We start from the raw sequence: 15,739 nt of genomic DNA on the forward strand, positions 1-15,739 counted from the left end.
CTTATTAAAGCTATACATGACTTAAAACGCGAGAAAAGCCATGGTCCAGATGGTTTGTTAAACGAATTTTTCATTGAGTTTAAGGACCTTGTGCTGCCTTATATATGTACTATTTTCAATGCCGTTTTGAGCTCTGGATATTTTCCGTCCACTTGGTCTGATGCTATTCTAGTGCCAGTATTTAAATCCGGGGATGCGAACGACCCAGCAAATTACCGTGGTATAAGTCTTGTCAGCAATCTAGGTAAACTATTCACTACTATTTTGAATAGTAGATTATTAAAATGGGCATCAATGAACGATATTTTATCTGATGCACAATTTGGTTTCCGTAATGGTTACAGTACAGTAGATGCTGTGTTTTGTTTATATTCTGTCATACAAAATTCTTTTTGTAAAGGTAATAGATTATACTGTTGCTTTGTTGACTTTTTAAAAGCGTTTGATACAGTTGATCGTCTATGTTTGTGGTACAAGATTTCTAAATTAGGAATCAGAGGGAAATTGCTTAATATTTTAAAATCAATGTATAACAATGTAAGATCTTGTATTAGATTTGATGGATTTAATTCAAAATACTTTTCTAATAATCTTGGCTTAATGCAAGGGGAAGTTCTTTCCCCTATTTTATTTTCATTTTATGTCAATGACTTTGAGAATGAATTTATTAATAATGGTAACTGTGGACTTGAATTTCAGGACATAACACTTTTTTTATTAATGTATGCTGATGATATGATTTTAATGTCAGAATCAATCCAAGGCTTACAAAATATGTTAAATACTTTATCTGGTTATACTGAGAAATGGGGTCTTTCAGTTAACACCAAAAAAACAAAGATAGAAGTTTTTCGTAAAGGTGGGAAAATTTGTCTTACTGAGACATGGATTTATAATGGTAAACCATTAGATATTGTAGATCATTTTTGTTATCTGGGTGTGTTATTTCATTATAATTGTAAATTTTATATTACTCAAAACCAATGTGCTGAACAAGGCAGGAAAGCTATGTTTAGTATGAGGAAAAAGGCATTATCCTTATACCTGAACACTGTTACTTCTATAAGTTTATTTGACACTTATGTATGTAGTATTTTAATGTATGGTTGTGAAGTTTGGGGTGTTCATAGAGCACCAAATGTAGAAAAAGTTCATTTGGACTATTGTAAAACATTACTAGGTGTCAAGAGATCCACTTCTAATGTAATGGTATATTATGAATTAGGAAGATTTCCATTGTTATATGAGCGAAATTTTAGGATGCTCAAATTATGGACTAAAATTCACGGTAGTGAAAATTGTATTATAAAGTCTTGTTACAAAGAACTAGTAGCAAATAGCAATAAATGTAAAAACTGGGCCACTTGTATTAAAACAATTTTATATGATCTTGGTATGAATTATTATTGGGACAACCAATGGGTACTTTGTTTGGATAGTTCATTTTTACATTTAACCAAACAACGAATATATGATCAAGCTAAACAAGAGTTGCATTTTACGCTTGAAACATCACCAAAGTGTAGATTATATAAGTTTATTGTGTCAAATGTAGAATTACAATTTTATTTACAAAAATGTATTCCTGTAATAGCTCGTAAATGGATAACGAGAATTCGCCTGTCCTCACATAATCTATGCATTGAAACTGGTCGTTTTTATGGAATAAGTATAAATAGTAGAATGTGTATTGTGTGTGATAAAAATGTAGTAGAGGATGAATTTCATTTTATTTTACAATGTACAAATTATAATGATATACGTAAAAAGTTTATCAAGAAATATTATTGGACTAGACCGTCAACTTATAAATTAGTACAATTGCTTTCTGTTGAAACACTAAGGAACTCTGTAATTTAGGAAAGTACTTACTCTATGCATTTAAGTGCAGGAATAATATTTAAGATCTATATGTTTATTATATGTAGTATGAAACTCACAAACTGTATAATATGTAACTGATATTTCTGACGTTTGTTATTTATGTGTATGTTAACGCTATACAACTTGTAAACTGTATATTTATGCATATTATACTGATAAACTGTATTGTTTAAAGTAAATAAAGAATTGAATTGAAAGTAGTATTATACTTTTCTTTAACCCTGAATTATAATCTTTTGTTAATATTGTGAATTTTGTCAACTCTGAATTGACAGGTAGGAAACCAATTAAGGTTTGTTTTTATTGCAATTTCCAATTAAGTATACAAAATGTAGCTGTAGGACAATATATAAAATAGAAGATTAATCAGACATGTGAAAATTTATCTAATTAGCACAAACTAAATTAAAAGTTGGACAAATACCTTACTTAAAATAAGTAAGGCAGCAACCATTTGATTTTCAGGGGGGGGGGGGGGGGGGGGGGGGGGGGAGGCTATGTTTTTTTTTGGAAAAAAAAGTTTGTTTCCAGGTTTTAGTGAAAATAATAATTTGTTTTGGACCCTGAGAAAAAAAATTTGTTTGTTTCACCCTCAGCTGCCACTATATTTATTGTTAAAATTGAAAGAAAAAAATTGTTTTTCGGTTTGTCGCTAAAAAAATAGATTGTTCTTCGCCGAAGGCGAAAAAAAAAGTTTGCACAGAAAAAAACCCCAATAGACCCCCCCCCCCCCCCCCCCCCCAGAAAATCAAAGGTTGCTGGCTTAATTTTATTATGTACTTGGACTGGACATGTAAAATGCATTGATTTATAGTATTATATTTTGTTAACAATTTGTTTAAACAATTCTATTAAAATTTTACATAGTTTTGATCTGGTAACTTTATTTCATCCATATTTTAACTTTCATACACTGCTCCTTGAAATGCATACAAAGTCTTGAAGAGGTCAGAAGACAAACAGCAAACTCTTTATAAAGCCATATTCAATTGAAGTCAAAATAATTCAGAGATAAATGATGATAAAGACTTTGTAATGGGTGACACAATGTTCATGCACAAATGTTTGTATGTAGTGAACTTTTGTGGTATATTAAATAGATGAAGTTTGAGGTTGTCATTTTATAATATACAAAACAAAATCCTTTGGAAAAAGTGCTATATATTAAACTTAAATTCGTTCACATCATTCAAAATGTTTTTTTTTGTTTTTTTTATTCATTGTAATCAGATGTAATCATGATTACTTTGTCAAAGTAATCATTAATTTAATCAGACACTTTCAAAAATGATGTAATCGTTAATTTAATTTAATCGTACAAATGACAAAGTAATTGTAATTTAATCAATTACATTGAAAGTAATCGGACCCATCTCTGTGTGAAATACCTGAACGTACAAGATGTCGATCTGCATGTTGATTTCTATTTACGAACGATATCCTTTTACCGATAATGAATTTAAGTAAATGTTTTGACTGGTGTGTGATTTCGAAAACCTGGTGTTATAATTTTTCAGCAATTCCGATTTTTTTTCGCTAAAAGAATATTCATTTTTTACAAACAGAATCAGAATTTGATTATAAATGCTACCTGAATGGTATATTTGCTTACCAAGGATATTAACTAAAAACCACAAAATATATTTTTTTACTTTTTTTTTCACAGAAAAGAGTTGCACAATAACAAGACCGAAATGGAATTTAAAATCTGCACTGATAGGAGTGACTATTGTGTTTGTTCTTGGAGCCGCTTGTTATCATATACAACAATCATTGACAAAACGTAATCTCGATAGTCAGCTTCGTGGTTTGGTTCACTTAGGACAATTTCCAGATGTAAATACTCTGGAAAATAAAAAGGTTTCATACGCCATTTACAAACATGAGGCAAAATGTTCCTGGAAAGTAGAGGTTTGCGAATCGAAACGTGTTCAGTACAACAAAAGCATTTGTACATTTAAAATTGACTATCGTGGTATTCTTATTGGTCAATTAGAAATGCAACCTGCAAAGATTTCTTGTATCAAAATTCATCATAGCAAAAATCACGGTAAATCAAAAGAATTTTGTCAGAAAACATCGGACAAGCTAAGGATCCCAGTGTCTCTATTTTTTATTTCTGCAATAAATGGAGAACACACTATTGATGTTCCTCGCGACAAATTGGAACCAAGTGACACTGATAGCAATGCAAATTATGTATCATTGATAACATTACCAGAAGGACCTGAATATGCACTGGGTAGATATGAACTTAACATACAAGAAACATTTAGTTCTGGATATTTAAACGGAAGGCTTTCGTGGCGACTGGATGGTCGTAATCATGGAACTTTTCCTTGGACGTATAATAAAACATCGCATTCTTTTATGGTACATCGAAAAGGTATTTATTTAGTTTTACTTGCACTCCATTCTTACATTTATACCTCAACTATGAAAACTGCCAAAATGCAAGCATGTCTGAATAATACTTGTGCGCGACTTGAATTATTTGAAGGAATGGCTTCTCCGCTAACTTTAATTGACATGAACATATTACAAGCTTCTGGTGAATTTGACGTTTACTTCTACAACATACCAGGCTTGTATCGTTTTTCTTCGTTAAACACATTAACCATCTTCAGTTTTCCAATCAACACACAGTTTCAAAAGTTTTTACTGGACGCACAAGAGTTTTGTGTTCGTACTTCCGAATATAAACACCAAAGTCTGCAATGGAAATCAACGAAAAACGCAGAATTTGAAAAAAGAATTTTACAAGATAATAGTACCTTTGTAGTTCAAGAAAAGGGAAAATATTTGATTATATTATCACTCAATCTTTATACAAGAAAGGATGTATTACAAAATGATGGAGAAAAAAATCCTGTTTCACTAGTGACATGCATTCAATTCTCGAATGAGATATCTTGGTGCCAAAATTATACATTACCCCTCGGGGTAGTCTTGCCTGTAATGTTGACCCATGTCAAACAATTGTCTTCCGAAGAAAGTTTTCATATAACAATGAATAAAGCTGCCTTATACAGAAGTACAAAACATAATTCTGTGATAGTTGTTAGACTGTAATATGTGCTTAATGCAAAACAGTCTTTGTAAAAATATACCCATCTATTCAGAGGACGATTATGCAAATTCGACTGATGACATTTGGAGAGTATCTTTATTTTAGTAAATTGCCATGACGTATACTTGCTGTAAACAAATCTTGCCAAAGTCTTCGTTAAGTCAAATTGGTCTATTTTTTGTGTGTATATATATATATATATCAATTTGTCGAAGCCCACACATTCCTAAACCATCCCCATTGAAATCAAATCAGCAATGTTCTAGTTGACGTATGCTGCACAGCATGGATGACCATAGCAAAAGCAGATTTATCTAGCTTTGAGCTGGAGTAGGGGTTGTGACATGGTTTTACTAAATGTCTGTTGTGTTCTCGAAGCAAATTGCCACACATTGCCTATTTATCTTTTTGGGGGTTCATTTGTCATATTCCTGTCCTTTATCAAAGAAAAGGTGTTGAAATACGTCAGTAAGATAAGAACATGTTGAAACTAGTGATCACTGGTGTAATGTTAATGAGGCCCAATCGTAATATTAATGCAGTCTTGTATACCCAAATTTCAAAATTTAGGAGCGCATGCGTACGTGGTATGTATCACATTCAAATTAAAAAAAAAACCTTCCTCCTAACCCATTTAACGCGGCCGCACACGTCTTCTGTTTAAAGATTATTTTCAAAACTGCTTTTTAATTTATAAACGAAGTGTAAACTAGAAAGAATGTCCTCATTGTCCGCGCTTTGTGCAATTTGTTGCTTTATTCATATGGGAGGGAACTCTTTAACTGTGTTACAAATCAGTATTGTTGCTAAGTATGACAACGTAAGTCCACGTGTTTGATAACCAAGAAAGCAATAGTTAATATAAGACATAAGATGTAAATTGTATGTCCATCTGTTTGATAATTTTATGGATATCATCATGATCAGACTCAGTCACAGTGACTCCTTTACAACGATTTTCTATATGTGTGATAAAGTCTTGGAACGAGCTGTATTCAATATAACATTATTTTTTTTAGAATTGCCAATAAGACAACTCTTCACAAGTAACCAAAATGACACAGAAATTAACTATTATAGGTCACCGTACGGCCTTCAACAATGAGCAAAGGTTGCATAGTCAGCTTATTTTAAACTATATCGTTCAACAAAGATTACTTCACAAATATCAGCCTGGATAAGCCTGGTTTTCATAAAGTTTCAGTTAACCAATTGTTAGAGATTTACCATACTAAGTATTCGTATTGACAGTATTTGACTCATGTTTATAGCTGACCGCCTGTCAATTATGTGCATTTTATCTTAGGTGATATATTGATGGCGTTTAAACCCTTTCCCTTCCAGGCATTTTTTTTACCTTTACCTATCGAAAAGTTCCTATCTAAGTTCAATTTAATACTGCATTCGCAACAATGGTCATGCACATGCAATGTTATGCTCCTATGAAATATAATTGATCGACTATTTCAGAAAATCCAGTTTGAAGATTATTAGTCTTTTTTTTTTGCTCACGTCACATGTTTCCAAAAGGTCACTTAACTTTTGCGGAATTGAGGAAAAATACAAAATCCTTCGAGGAAAAAGTCGTGTGGAGACGTATTCTCATGCTAATATGGTACGATTTTGGTGGAGCCACAATGCTAAAGTCCGACAGACAAGTTGTCATATTGCCCGGTATATAGGAGGACACGTGTGCTACTAAACATTACAGCCGATTGCATTGAATGTGTATGTAAAGGCTAAATTTTGGTTAGCTTGCTTGCTGGCTGAACCTTGAAGTCATTATTAAGTTAGGTAAACCTCCTTTAAAAGTAAACTAGTCCGACAAATAACTAATCTATCTGTCTGTAGAACTAGGATACTTCCAAAGGAGGGGAAAATACCGTAACTTCTAATGACTTCACGTTTCAGTTAGCAAGCAAGCTAACAAAAAACATTACCTATACACACATACGCAATGCAATCGACTGTAATCGAAAGAAAACTAAACCTCTGTATATTTCAAATACTGTTATCCCTAGAACGAACATTAACATTCAATAATGGAAATGTAGAAATTGTAAATAAACATAACCTATAGTTGTTAATTTCTGCATGTGTCATTTTGGTCTCTTGTGGACAGTTAGTCTCATTGGCAATCATACAACATTTTCTTTTTAGCTCACCTATCCCGAAGGGCCAAGTAAGCTTTTCTCATCACTTTGCGTCCGGCGTCCGGCGTCGTCGTCGTCGTCCGTCGTCGTTAACTTTTACAAAAATCTTCTCCTCTGAAACTACTGGACCAAGTTAAACCAAACTTGGCCACAATCATCATTGGGGTATCTAGTTTAAAAATGTGTCCGGTGACCCCGCCAACCAAACAAGGAGGCTGCCATGGCTAAAAATAGAACATAGAGGTGAAATGTAGATCGATTTTGGCTTATATCTCTGAAACCAAAGCATTTAGAGCAAATCTGACAAACGGGTAAAATTGTTTATCAGGTCAAAATCTATCAGCCCTGAAATTTTCAGACAAATCGGACAACCTGTTATTGGGTTGCTGCCCCCGATTTAGTAATTTTTAGGAAATTTTGCAGATTTTGGTTATTATCTAGAATATTATTATAGATATAGATATAAATGTAAACAGCAATAGTGTTCAGCAAAATATTATCTACAAATAAATCAACATGACCAAACTTGTCAATTGACCCCTTAAGGAGTTATTGCCCTTTATAGTCAATTGTTAACAGTTTTCATAAATGTATCGGACATATTTTCCACTGTAATTACTGGGCCAAGTTCATTATAGATTCGTCCATGCATATCTTCATTTGTCTTAATCTTGAATATTGTGGATCAGTCTATTCAAGATTCACAACCTTTTCTGTCTTCAAGAAAGAACTGTAATATTTTGTTTTACTATAAAATTGAGAATGGAAATGGGGAATGAGTCAAAGAGACAACAACCCGACCAAATAAAAAAAACAACAGCAGAAGGTCACCAACAGGTCTTCAATGTAGCGAGAAATTCCCGAGAAATATATTTCTCTAATTCTAAGGAAATTTATCCCTTTCCGAACCCATTGTATAAAAAAATTTAATCAACGTGTGGTTGCTGGTGATCTCAAAAGATCATTGGATGATTTTAAGGGTCATGACCTTTTTAGCTAACTGGATGAATCAAAATATGATAACAGGTGTTAATGAAATTGACAACTTTGTGCAATGTGAAAGGCACTCGAAGGGGATTTTCGGTTAACAAAAAAAGAAAATGTCTTTTTAATCATTAGAGAAATAGATTCTTACATATTTACTCGTGGATTATCGGATTTATCCAATCTCGATAGTTAAATTATCGGCTCGGACTTTAAAATTGATAATTTAACTATCTCGATTGGATAAATCCGATAATCCACTGGTATCAATGTAAGAATCTATATATATATAAATAAACAATAACTATTTAGTGTCTTTAAATATCAGCTGTATTTGTACGAGGCTAGGAAACGGTGTATGCGAGCTTTTAGCGAGCTATTACACCTGTTTCGAGCCGAGTACAAATACAGCTGATATTTAAAGACACTAAACAGTTATTGTCTTTATCCTGCAATTAATTCTGTATATTGTTTGTGTTTTGAAAGACACAAAAACTAACGTATTTAGCATTATTTTCGATTTGAAATCCCTTGAGGCCCGCGTAGTAATATTAAAATCACACATTACGTTGAAGACGGGTTCGCAAAAAAAGAATCTCGAATGGTCAACAATAATACATCGCTCAAGGTGAATAATTATTTATTTTAACATAGCAACTAATTCCAACAGTAAAAACAAATAACAAAACATTGTTAAATTTGAAACAGAAGTGTACGAGTTGTCCTACGCTTCAGACTAAACATTCAATAAACATGCATGCTGAAAATGACATGGTTGATTTTGTAACACAATCATACACATTCAAGTTTTGAAATCGACAATTGTCATCGTCATTGGAATGCAAATGGAATACACATTTAGGTCACACAGGTTCAAACAATACTCAGTCCGGCAGTGGGCGGAGCTTTAAAGCGATATCTGTATAGTATACAGATACAGCATAGCGATATCTGTAGGGCTGTATCTGTATAGTAGGACACCCAATTGCAGGATAAAATATGATATTTGTTTACATATATATAATGTAATATTTTGTTTACTGTCGTGACTGTAGAGTGTGCTTAAATAATATAAAGAGAGTACTTATGTGTTGAAATAATTTTTGTTCAATGCTTTTTTTATATTTACAACAAAATAGAACCACACAACTATCAAACTAAACTGTAGCACAATAGTTAATGTACATCCTTTATAATGAAAAGGCGACAGATATAAAAGGGAGAATCATCTCCACCAGAGACATACATATATATATACACATGTCCAGCTCCGGCGCCGGGGAGGAAGTTACGAATCAAATCTACTCCAACATTGTTAGGTTGATTTTCTAGGCAATATGTACACATGTGTATATATGTTTCTGTCTCAACTCATAAGTTGTCAACTTGAAAAGAGACTGACAAAATCATGGCAAAAAAAAACCAACCCAAAACGACGAAAAGAAGTTGCAAAACATCACATCAAAAAGCTATAAAATTAAGTCGTAAATACATTTTGAAATTACAAACCAAGAGAATAAAAACAAATCCAAAGCATACGTTTTATAAGGTTGACTCTGAGAGTTACCCTTTATATATACAGGATGATTATAACGTATACAGTGGAGGATTTAACTTTGGATTTGAATCTTATATTAGTTTTGTTTTACTCTAATCTAAACTCTTTCAGACATTGCGATCTTATAAAACGTATACTTTTGGATCAAAAGGAGCCAAATAATATGTCAATGATACATGTACATCAACCAAACGACAACACTGATTATAATCCATGTATCTTTAACCACAAAAAGGTGTCTAGAATGTATGGGAAGCTCTTAGAGAGAATAAAATTGCAGAAATCGGATGAACTATACTAGTAATTGGTTATAATTTCCTTCTTCATACATGATAAATTTGAGAATGGAAATGTGGTATGTGTCAAAGAGACAACATCCCGACCAAAGAGCAGACAACAACCGAAGACCACCATTGATTCGTTCTCTCTTATCTTTCGTGTTGTTTATTCTTTAGTTTTCTATGTTGTGTCATGTGTACTATTGTTTTTCTGTTTGTCTTTTTCATTTTTAGCCATGGCGTTGTCAGTTTGTTTTAGATTTATGAGTTTGACTGTCCCTTTGGTATCTTTCGTCCCTCTTTTAAAGATATTTTCAAATTTAAAAGGGACATGACAGACAGAAAACACAAATATTAGCCAATTATCAAAAACACAAGTACAATAATTTCCCTAATATTAGAATTAACAAAGAGCGCAGCAACTTTAAAAAAAGAAACAACAGAAATATTCGTAATTCATGATGAACCGAATTGCTTGAAATGAATGAAGTATTAGAGAGACAAGAAATGTCTTTTATTAACAGTTTATTACTAACACTTAATAAATTAACAATCACAAATAAATAAACTTCAGCGTCAACATTATTCACATTTATGTTTTGCTCTTTTTCAAAACTATTTTTTATCTTTTTTATTTTCATATTACATCATATTTGATCAATTCTTAAAGTCAATGAGTTGTTAACTTTTTTCTATCATATCAAGCACATTAAGATGGTGGATAATAATGCTAGTCAATTTGTCTAGATATTTAACATTTAACTATCTTCTGTAGTTGGCGAACACTTTATATGATCCTCAGATATCTCATTGGAAGTAAAAGTTTCGTCTGGGACAATTGGTGGTATTTTTTCATTGGTTGACGTTGACCCGACGGTGGTGATGGTAGTCCCCTTTGAAGTATCCGTCATTGTTGGCTGGTGTTTCTTCATTGTAGAGATGGATCTGCATCGACAGAAAATAGTCTTGTAAGCTTCTGAGAACTGCTTGTTACAAACCATGTAGATAATAAAGTTAACTGAAGAGTTGATCATCGACAACAGGAGGCTTAAATCACTGAACACAACGAAGATGTTATGATACTTTCCAAAAAACTCAAAACCATCAACGAACCTGGAAACCAGTAGAAGCAGGGAACCAGGTGTTGTACATAACAAACAAACTGCTGAAATTATCAATAACATCCTTGTGATCTTGTCTTCGGATTTGTTATCTGTTTTCGATGACGTCATTGCTTTACGCCTCAAACTTCGTCGTTGCAGATTAATGATAATAATCATATTAAAAAGCATAGTAAAGAAAACCGGTAGGTAACGAAACAGGACAGTGCCGAGTATTTCATTATGAACGGTCAAGATATCCTCATAAGAACTGTAGAACTCACTTGTTGATATGAAGTAGGAAGTGGTATTCGTTCTCCGACTGAACATGGATCCAACTTTGTACTGGAATGCAATAGGACTCAAGAAAACGAAAGTTAAAATATATATTACAATCACAGCTATAATCATTCTCTGTTTAGATACCCAGACTTTAATCTTCAGTGGAAATGTAACAGCAATAAGTCTCTCGATGGAGACGAGAACAACTAGCCATGCTGAAACACGACTAAATGATGTAATGACAAAGAAAAGGGGTCCAAATATAGTTGCCGTGTAGATCTCCTCTGCGTATTCATCGATCAAACTAATAATGCAGGAAGATTTTCTGGTCATGTTTGTAATCAGAAAGCATAGGTCGGCAATGGTGATGGCGATAAGTATGACACCAGTGCTGTTCCTTAGTTTCTTCTGTATCAATATTACAAGACTCATAATGTTGCCCGTGGACCCAAACAGAGTAATGATAGGAAATATGATACATTGAAGAACAAACAGTATGTCATCTGAGGTTTGTTGAGTAATGACATTGTGTGGATTATTCCATGGTATTAAGTAGCTCTGTCTCACAGGACTTGTTCTGTTCGAGATTCCAACAGAAGTGTTCACAAAGGTTTCGACCTCTGCTTTTGATGTTGTCACATTTTCCATCGTCAACTATAAAATAGAAATAAGGTTCTCGTGAATTTCCATATAAAATTAATGCATAATGATTTTTGCGGATAAGGTATAACAAGGCCACTTTGTTTAGCCCGTGAATTTTGTACGAAACTGTAAGAACAAGATGCACTTAAGGGGATGACCATTGGATATTTCAACGTTGGATTTTTGAAATGATTTTAGAGTGATGCGATCGGGTCAATTACTTGCTATTTTGCAATTATAATAGGTTTATTCATTACTGTTAACCTTGAAAACTATGCATGTTTTGAGAACGAATGATGCCCAATTTCGTTGCATTAAACCTAAAATCAAGTGTTTTGCATTGTCCATGTTTTTCGAGAGAAACCGTCAAAACGTCCGGGTTATTTTAACAAATGGTCCGGATTTTCAAAAATTGAATAGACAATATGTCATTCTTGACCTTGAAATCCTACCTTTACTAGTTTATAACTGTTATAAAGTGATGGACCATATTATATATTCCTATACTTCCCCTAAAACATATTACAATGTTGATAAAATTAACAAGACAAGACAAGACAGTATTTTATTTATTTCAATTTAATGTTTTACTATCTTAGTTTTTTGTCAATAAAATGTTATAATTGATATAAGTTAAAATGACAAAAGGAGTAAACAATTAGAAAAAAATCAATATATACGCAAATATTCTATTAAAATACGCCCCCCCCCCCCCCCCCCCCGAAATAAACATTTGATTTGAATTGAATGGAATATCTAATTTAAATGGAACAACAGTTTATAATTTTATGCTATAATACCAAAAGGACCTAAAAAATAAGCTAAATCTTCTGCAATATTCCCAAAATAATAAAGTTTCTAAATTTTTCGAAAAATAAAAAATAAATTAATTAGATTATATTTTAAAAATATACAACAACGTCGGTGTTGAAAATGTGTAGAGGAAGTCGATCATAATTTATTTTTATGATTTTATATCTGCTTTATTTCACGCGCAAAAAGGACACACTTGAAAAAAACAAGGAATGCTTTCGAAAAACACGGACATATATTAAAATTAATTTAGTATCCAAAATTTCCTTTTCAATGCAAAAACAAGAATTTTGTAAAGTGTCTGTTATCTAAGTATACAAAGATAACATGTGCACATTTCCATTGACATTTGCATTGTGTATAAAAATGGCTTTAATCTATATATTTGGGAACAAATCAATCAGTGTAAGGCTTTATATTAAACGTTTTTAAGATAAAAAAAATAATTTAGGATTGATAATATCTAAAAATACTAATTTACCCTTTATGATTTTATATATAAAGTTCTAGAATCTTTCTTTCCCCAGAAAGTAAGTCGGTTTGTTAGCATTTTTTTTTTATCATATTCACTCGAAAAAAAACACCTATGATATCAGATCACTCGAAAAACCACGATCCCAGACGGGCGCAATACCTACTGTGATAATTGCCGCTGGTAAAGCTATTGAAATCAGGATGAAGTACCCTTTTTATGCAGATTTTTTTTTTATATAACTAACCTATAGTATCCATAAAAAACAAGAATGAAATATACTATATATAATAATAAAGTAAGCCAATATTCCTGTATTCCACGAAGAGGGTTTCTTTTAAAGCTGTATGAAATTTAGCAATTTTTTTTATTAGTTGTCATAAAATCAAACCATTGTTACTGTGAAGTAGAAATGTATTCTTTGTATTTGTGGTTCCGGTTTTCTCAATACGAAAACCCTCTCAATATGACTTATCAAATATTAGATTCATTTTTATAATAAACTGTTCGGTAATTAATAACTTCTTAAAAAAAAACTTAGACACGCTTATTCAGCACATGTATGTACATTTCAGGTTTTGTTTCTTCCAAACATTTGAGTTATTTGTATAAAGTTTAAAACAATAACTAAAGAAATTTAGAAAGGACCTTTAATAGCTGGTATATGTGAATACTTACCACTTTTTCTTTCTGGATCAGCTACAAACAGTGAAACAAGTCCTAGTCTGAACATATTTGGTTGCTTTAGATTAAATAGTGATATTTTATCAATTAATTAACAAGAATTCAATTTAAAAACTAATAAATTACAATAACAATAATAAAAGCTGAATAACTGTGAAGAAACGAAGGATGAGTAGCGAAAAACTGATATTGGACCGTAAGGTTTTTCTACAGAATACGTAACGATCACAAATGTATGAATATAACGGTGTTAATCACATATTTGTTATTACCCACTTAGACAATACCATATCGTTGACAGTTGTATTAATATTAGTTTTGACAAGCAGCTGTTTATTAGTTATCAGATTATTAACAGATTAAGACAATTGGTATTGTTAAGGTCGTTCCCCTACACGAGGAAAGACCTCATTGTTTTCTAATTGGTAGAGGTGTTAGAAATTATCACTGATAAAAACATTGGTGTCATGGAATAGACGTCCCTTTCCAATATCAGTTCCGAATGGAAGAATATACTGGAATATACGTGGGCCGTATGCATAAAACTACTTAAGTTAAGATTTGTTCCGAACGGACAGATTTTTCCACTTGTCCAACGATAAATTAGTACTACGATTGGATTTCTTAACTTAAGTGGTTTTATAAATACGGGCCGTATTGGTCTATAAATACATAAAACCTTAACAATACTAATTGTGGCCCATATTCATAAGACCACTTAATACCAATACTTGATTTCCACTGGAAGAAATATAAAATATTTGTTCCATAACGGAATGACTGGTATCAAATATTTGTTTACTACAGAAACAGAACTATACTTTGTTTATCAGAAGGAAATTCTATAGGTATTTGCTATTTGTCCGGCTTGGTGAATAGTGGTGTGACTATTTTTCCCGTCTAGTCTGAAGAATAGAATTGGGACTTCTTGTCTAACTGTTCAATAGAGGATAGAACGTGCTATCGTTATCGAATAGACAGAATATTGAAGGAAATAGCCTGATACCATCGTCAAATTAGGATAGAGACGTCATGACTGTTGTTATAACTTGTGTCTAATCCCTTTTTCTTCTTTTTCTTGTCTCACAAAACACATTAACCCCGCCGGTTTTTATGCTTCTGTCACAGATCAGGAGTCTCTATTAGTCTTGTATATTTTTAAATTTTGGTTCATTTATAGGAATAGGAAAATTTATTGAATTGAGACGTTAAATCTGAAAATTTATATGTACAATGTATATAGCATCTAAATGTATTGTGAACATAGACTTGTCTACCATAGAGTAGGGAAAAGTAAAGAATAACTTAAGAAAACTTTGTTGAGTTATTTTACGATTTATTATATGTGGAGTAAGGGCGTGACCCGTGTGTTGCATCGAAGAGGCCTGGTCATGCCAAGCAATAACGTTTGATTCTATTGCTTATATCAAATTATTTAAACTCTGGTCGGAAGTTGTCTCAATGGCTATCATGCCACATCTTTTATTTTCGTAGAACTGTATGAGGTTAGATGTCCAGCTCCTCCTCAACACCCAACTTTATAGTTAGATTTTTGATCAGGTGTTTTCTCTCGTTTTCCTATAGTATAGGGTATGAGCACGTTTGATTATATTCTTTGTATCATGTATGGACATTTTAAATCCGTGTAACCCATCGTGTAATTCGTTTTTCATTAGCATTATTAATATCCGTTATTTCCTGTAGCCCGGCGAATGAAATCTTAACATTTAAAAATAATAATCGTATTAAACAAAAATTGCTTAACTTAGATGCTTATAAATATAAAATAAACAAGAATCATCATATTGCAACATATTTT

General features: G+C 32.3%; 1 protein-coding gene across 1 annotated transcript; it reads right to left on the minus strand.

Moving 5' to 3' along the window:
• Window positions 1-10,426: 10,426 nt before the first annotated feature.
• On the minus strand, window positions 10,427-13,982 carry LOC134686937 (G-protein coupled receptor daf-37-like). Its single transcript, XM_063546793.1, has 2 exons — window positions 13,915-13,982; window positions 10,427-11,963 (listed from the first exon to the last, which is right to left on the minus strand). The coding sequence occupies exon 2, from the start codon at window positions 11,955-11,957 to the stop codon at window positions 10,686-10,688; it is 1,272 nt and encodes a 423-aa protein (XP_063402863.1). The 5' UTR covers window positions 11,958-11,963; window positions 13,915-13,982; the 3' UTR covers window positions 10,427-10,685.
• Between the last annotated feature and the right edge of the window lie 1,757 nt (window positions 13,983-15,739).

The sequence above is a fragment of the Mytilus trossulus genome, chromosome 10 (assembly GCF_036588685.1).
Source record: "Mytilus trossulus isolate FHL-02 chromosome 10, PNRI_Mtr1.1.1.hap1, whole genome shotgun sequence".
Lineage (NCBI taxonomy): Eukaryota > Metazoa > Mollusca > Bivalvia > Mytilida > Mytilidae > Mytilus > Mytilus trossulus.

What these genes read in the sequence shown, in the direction of transcription:
- LOC134686937 (XM_063546793.1), bottom strand. Translation starts at nt 11,957, where the DNA reads ATGGAAAATGTGACAACATCAAAAGCAGAGGTCGAAACCTTTGTGAAC.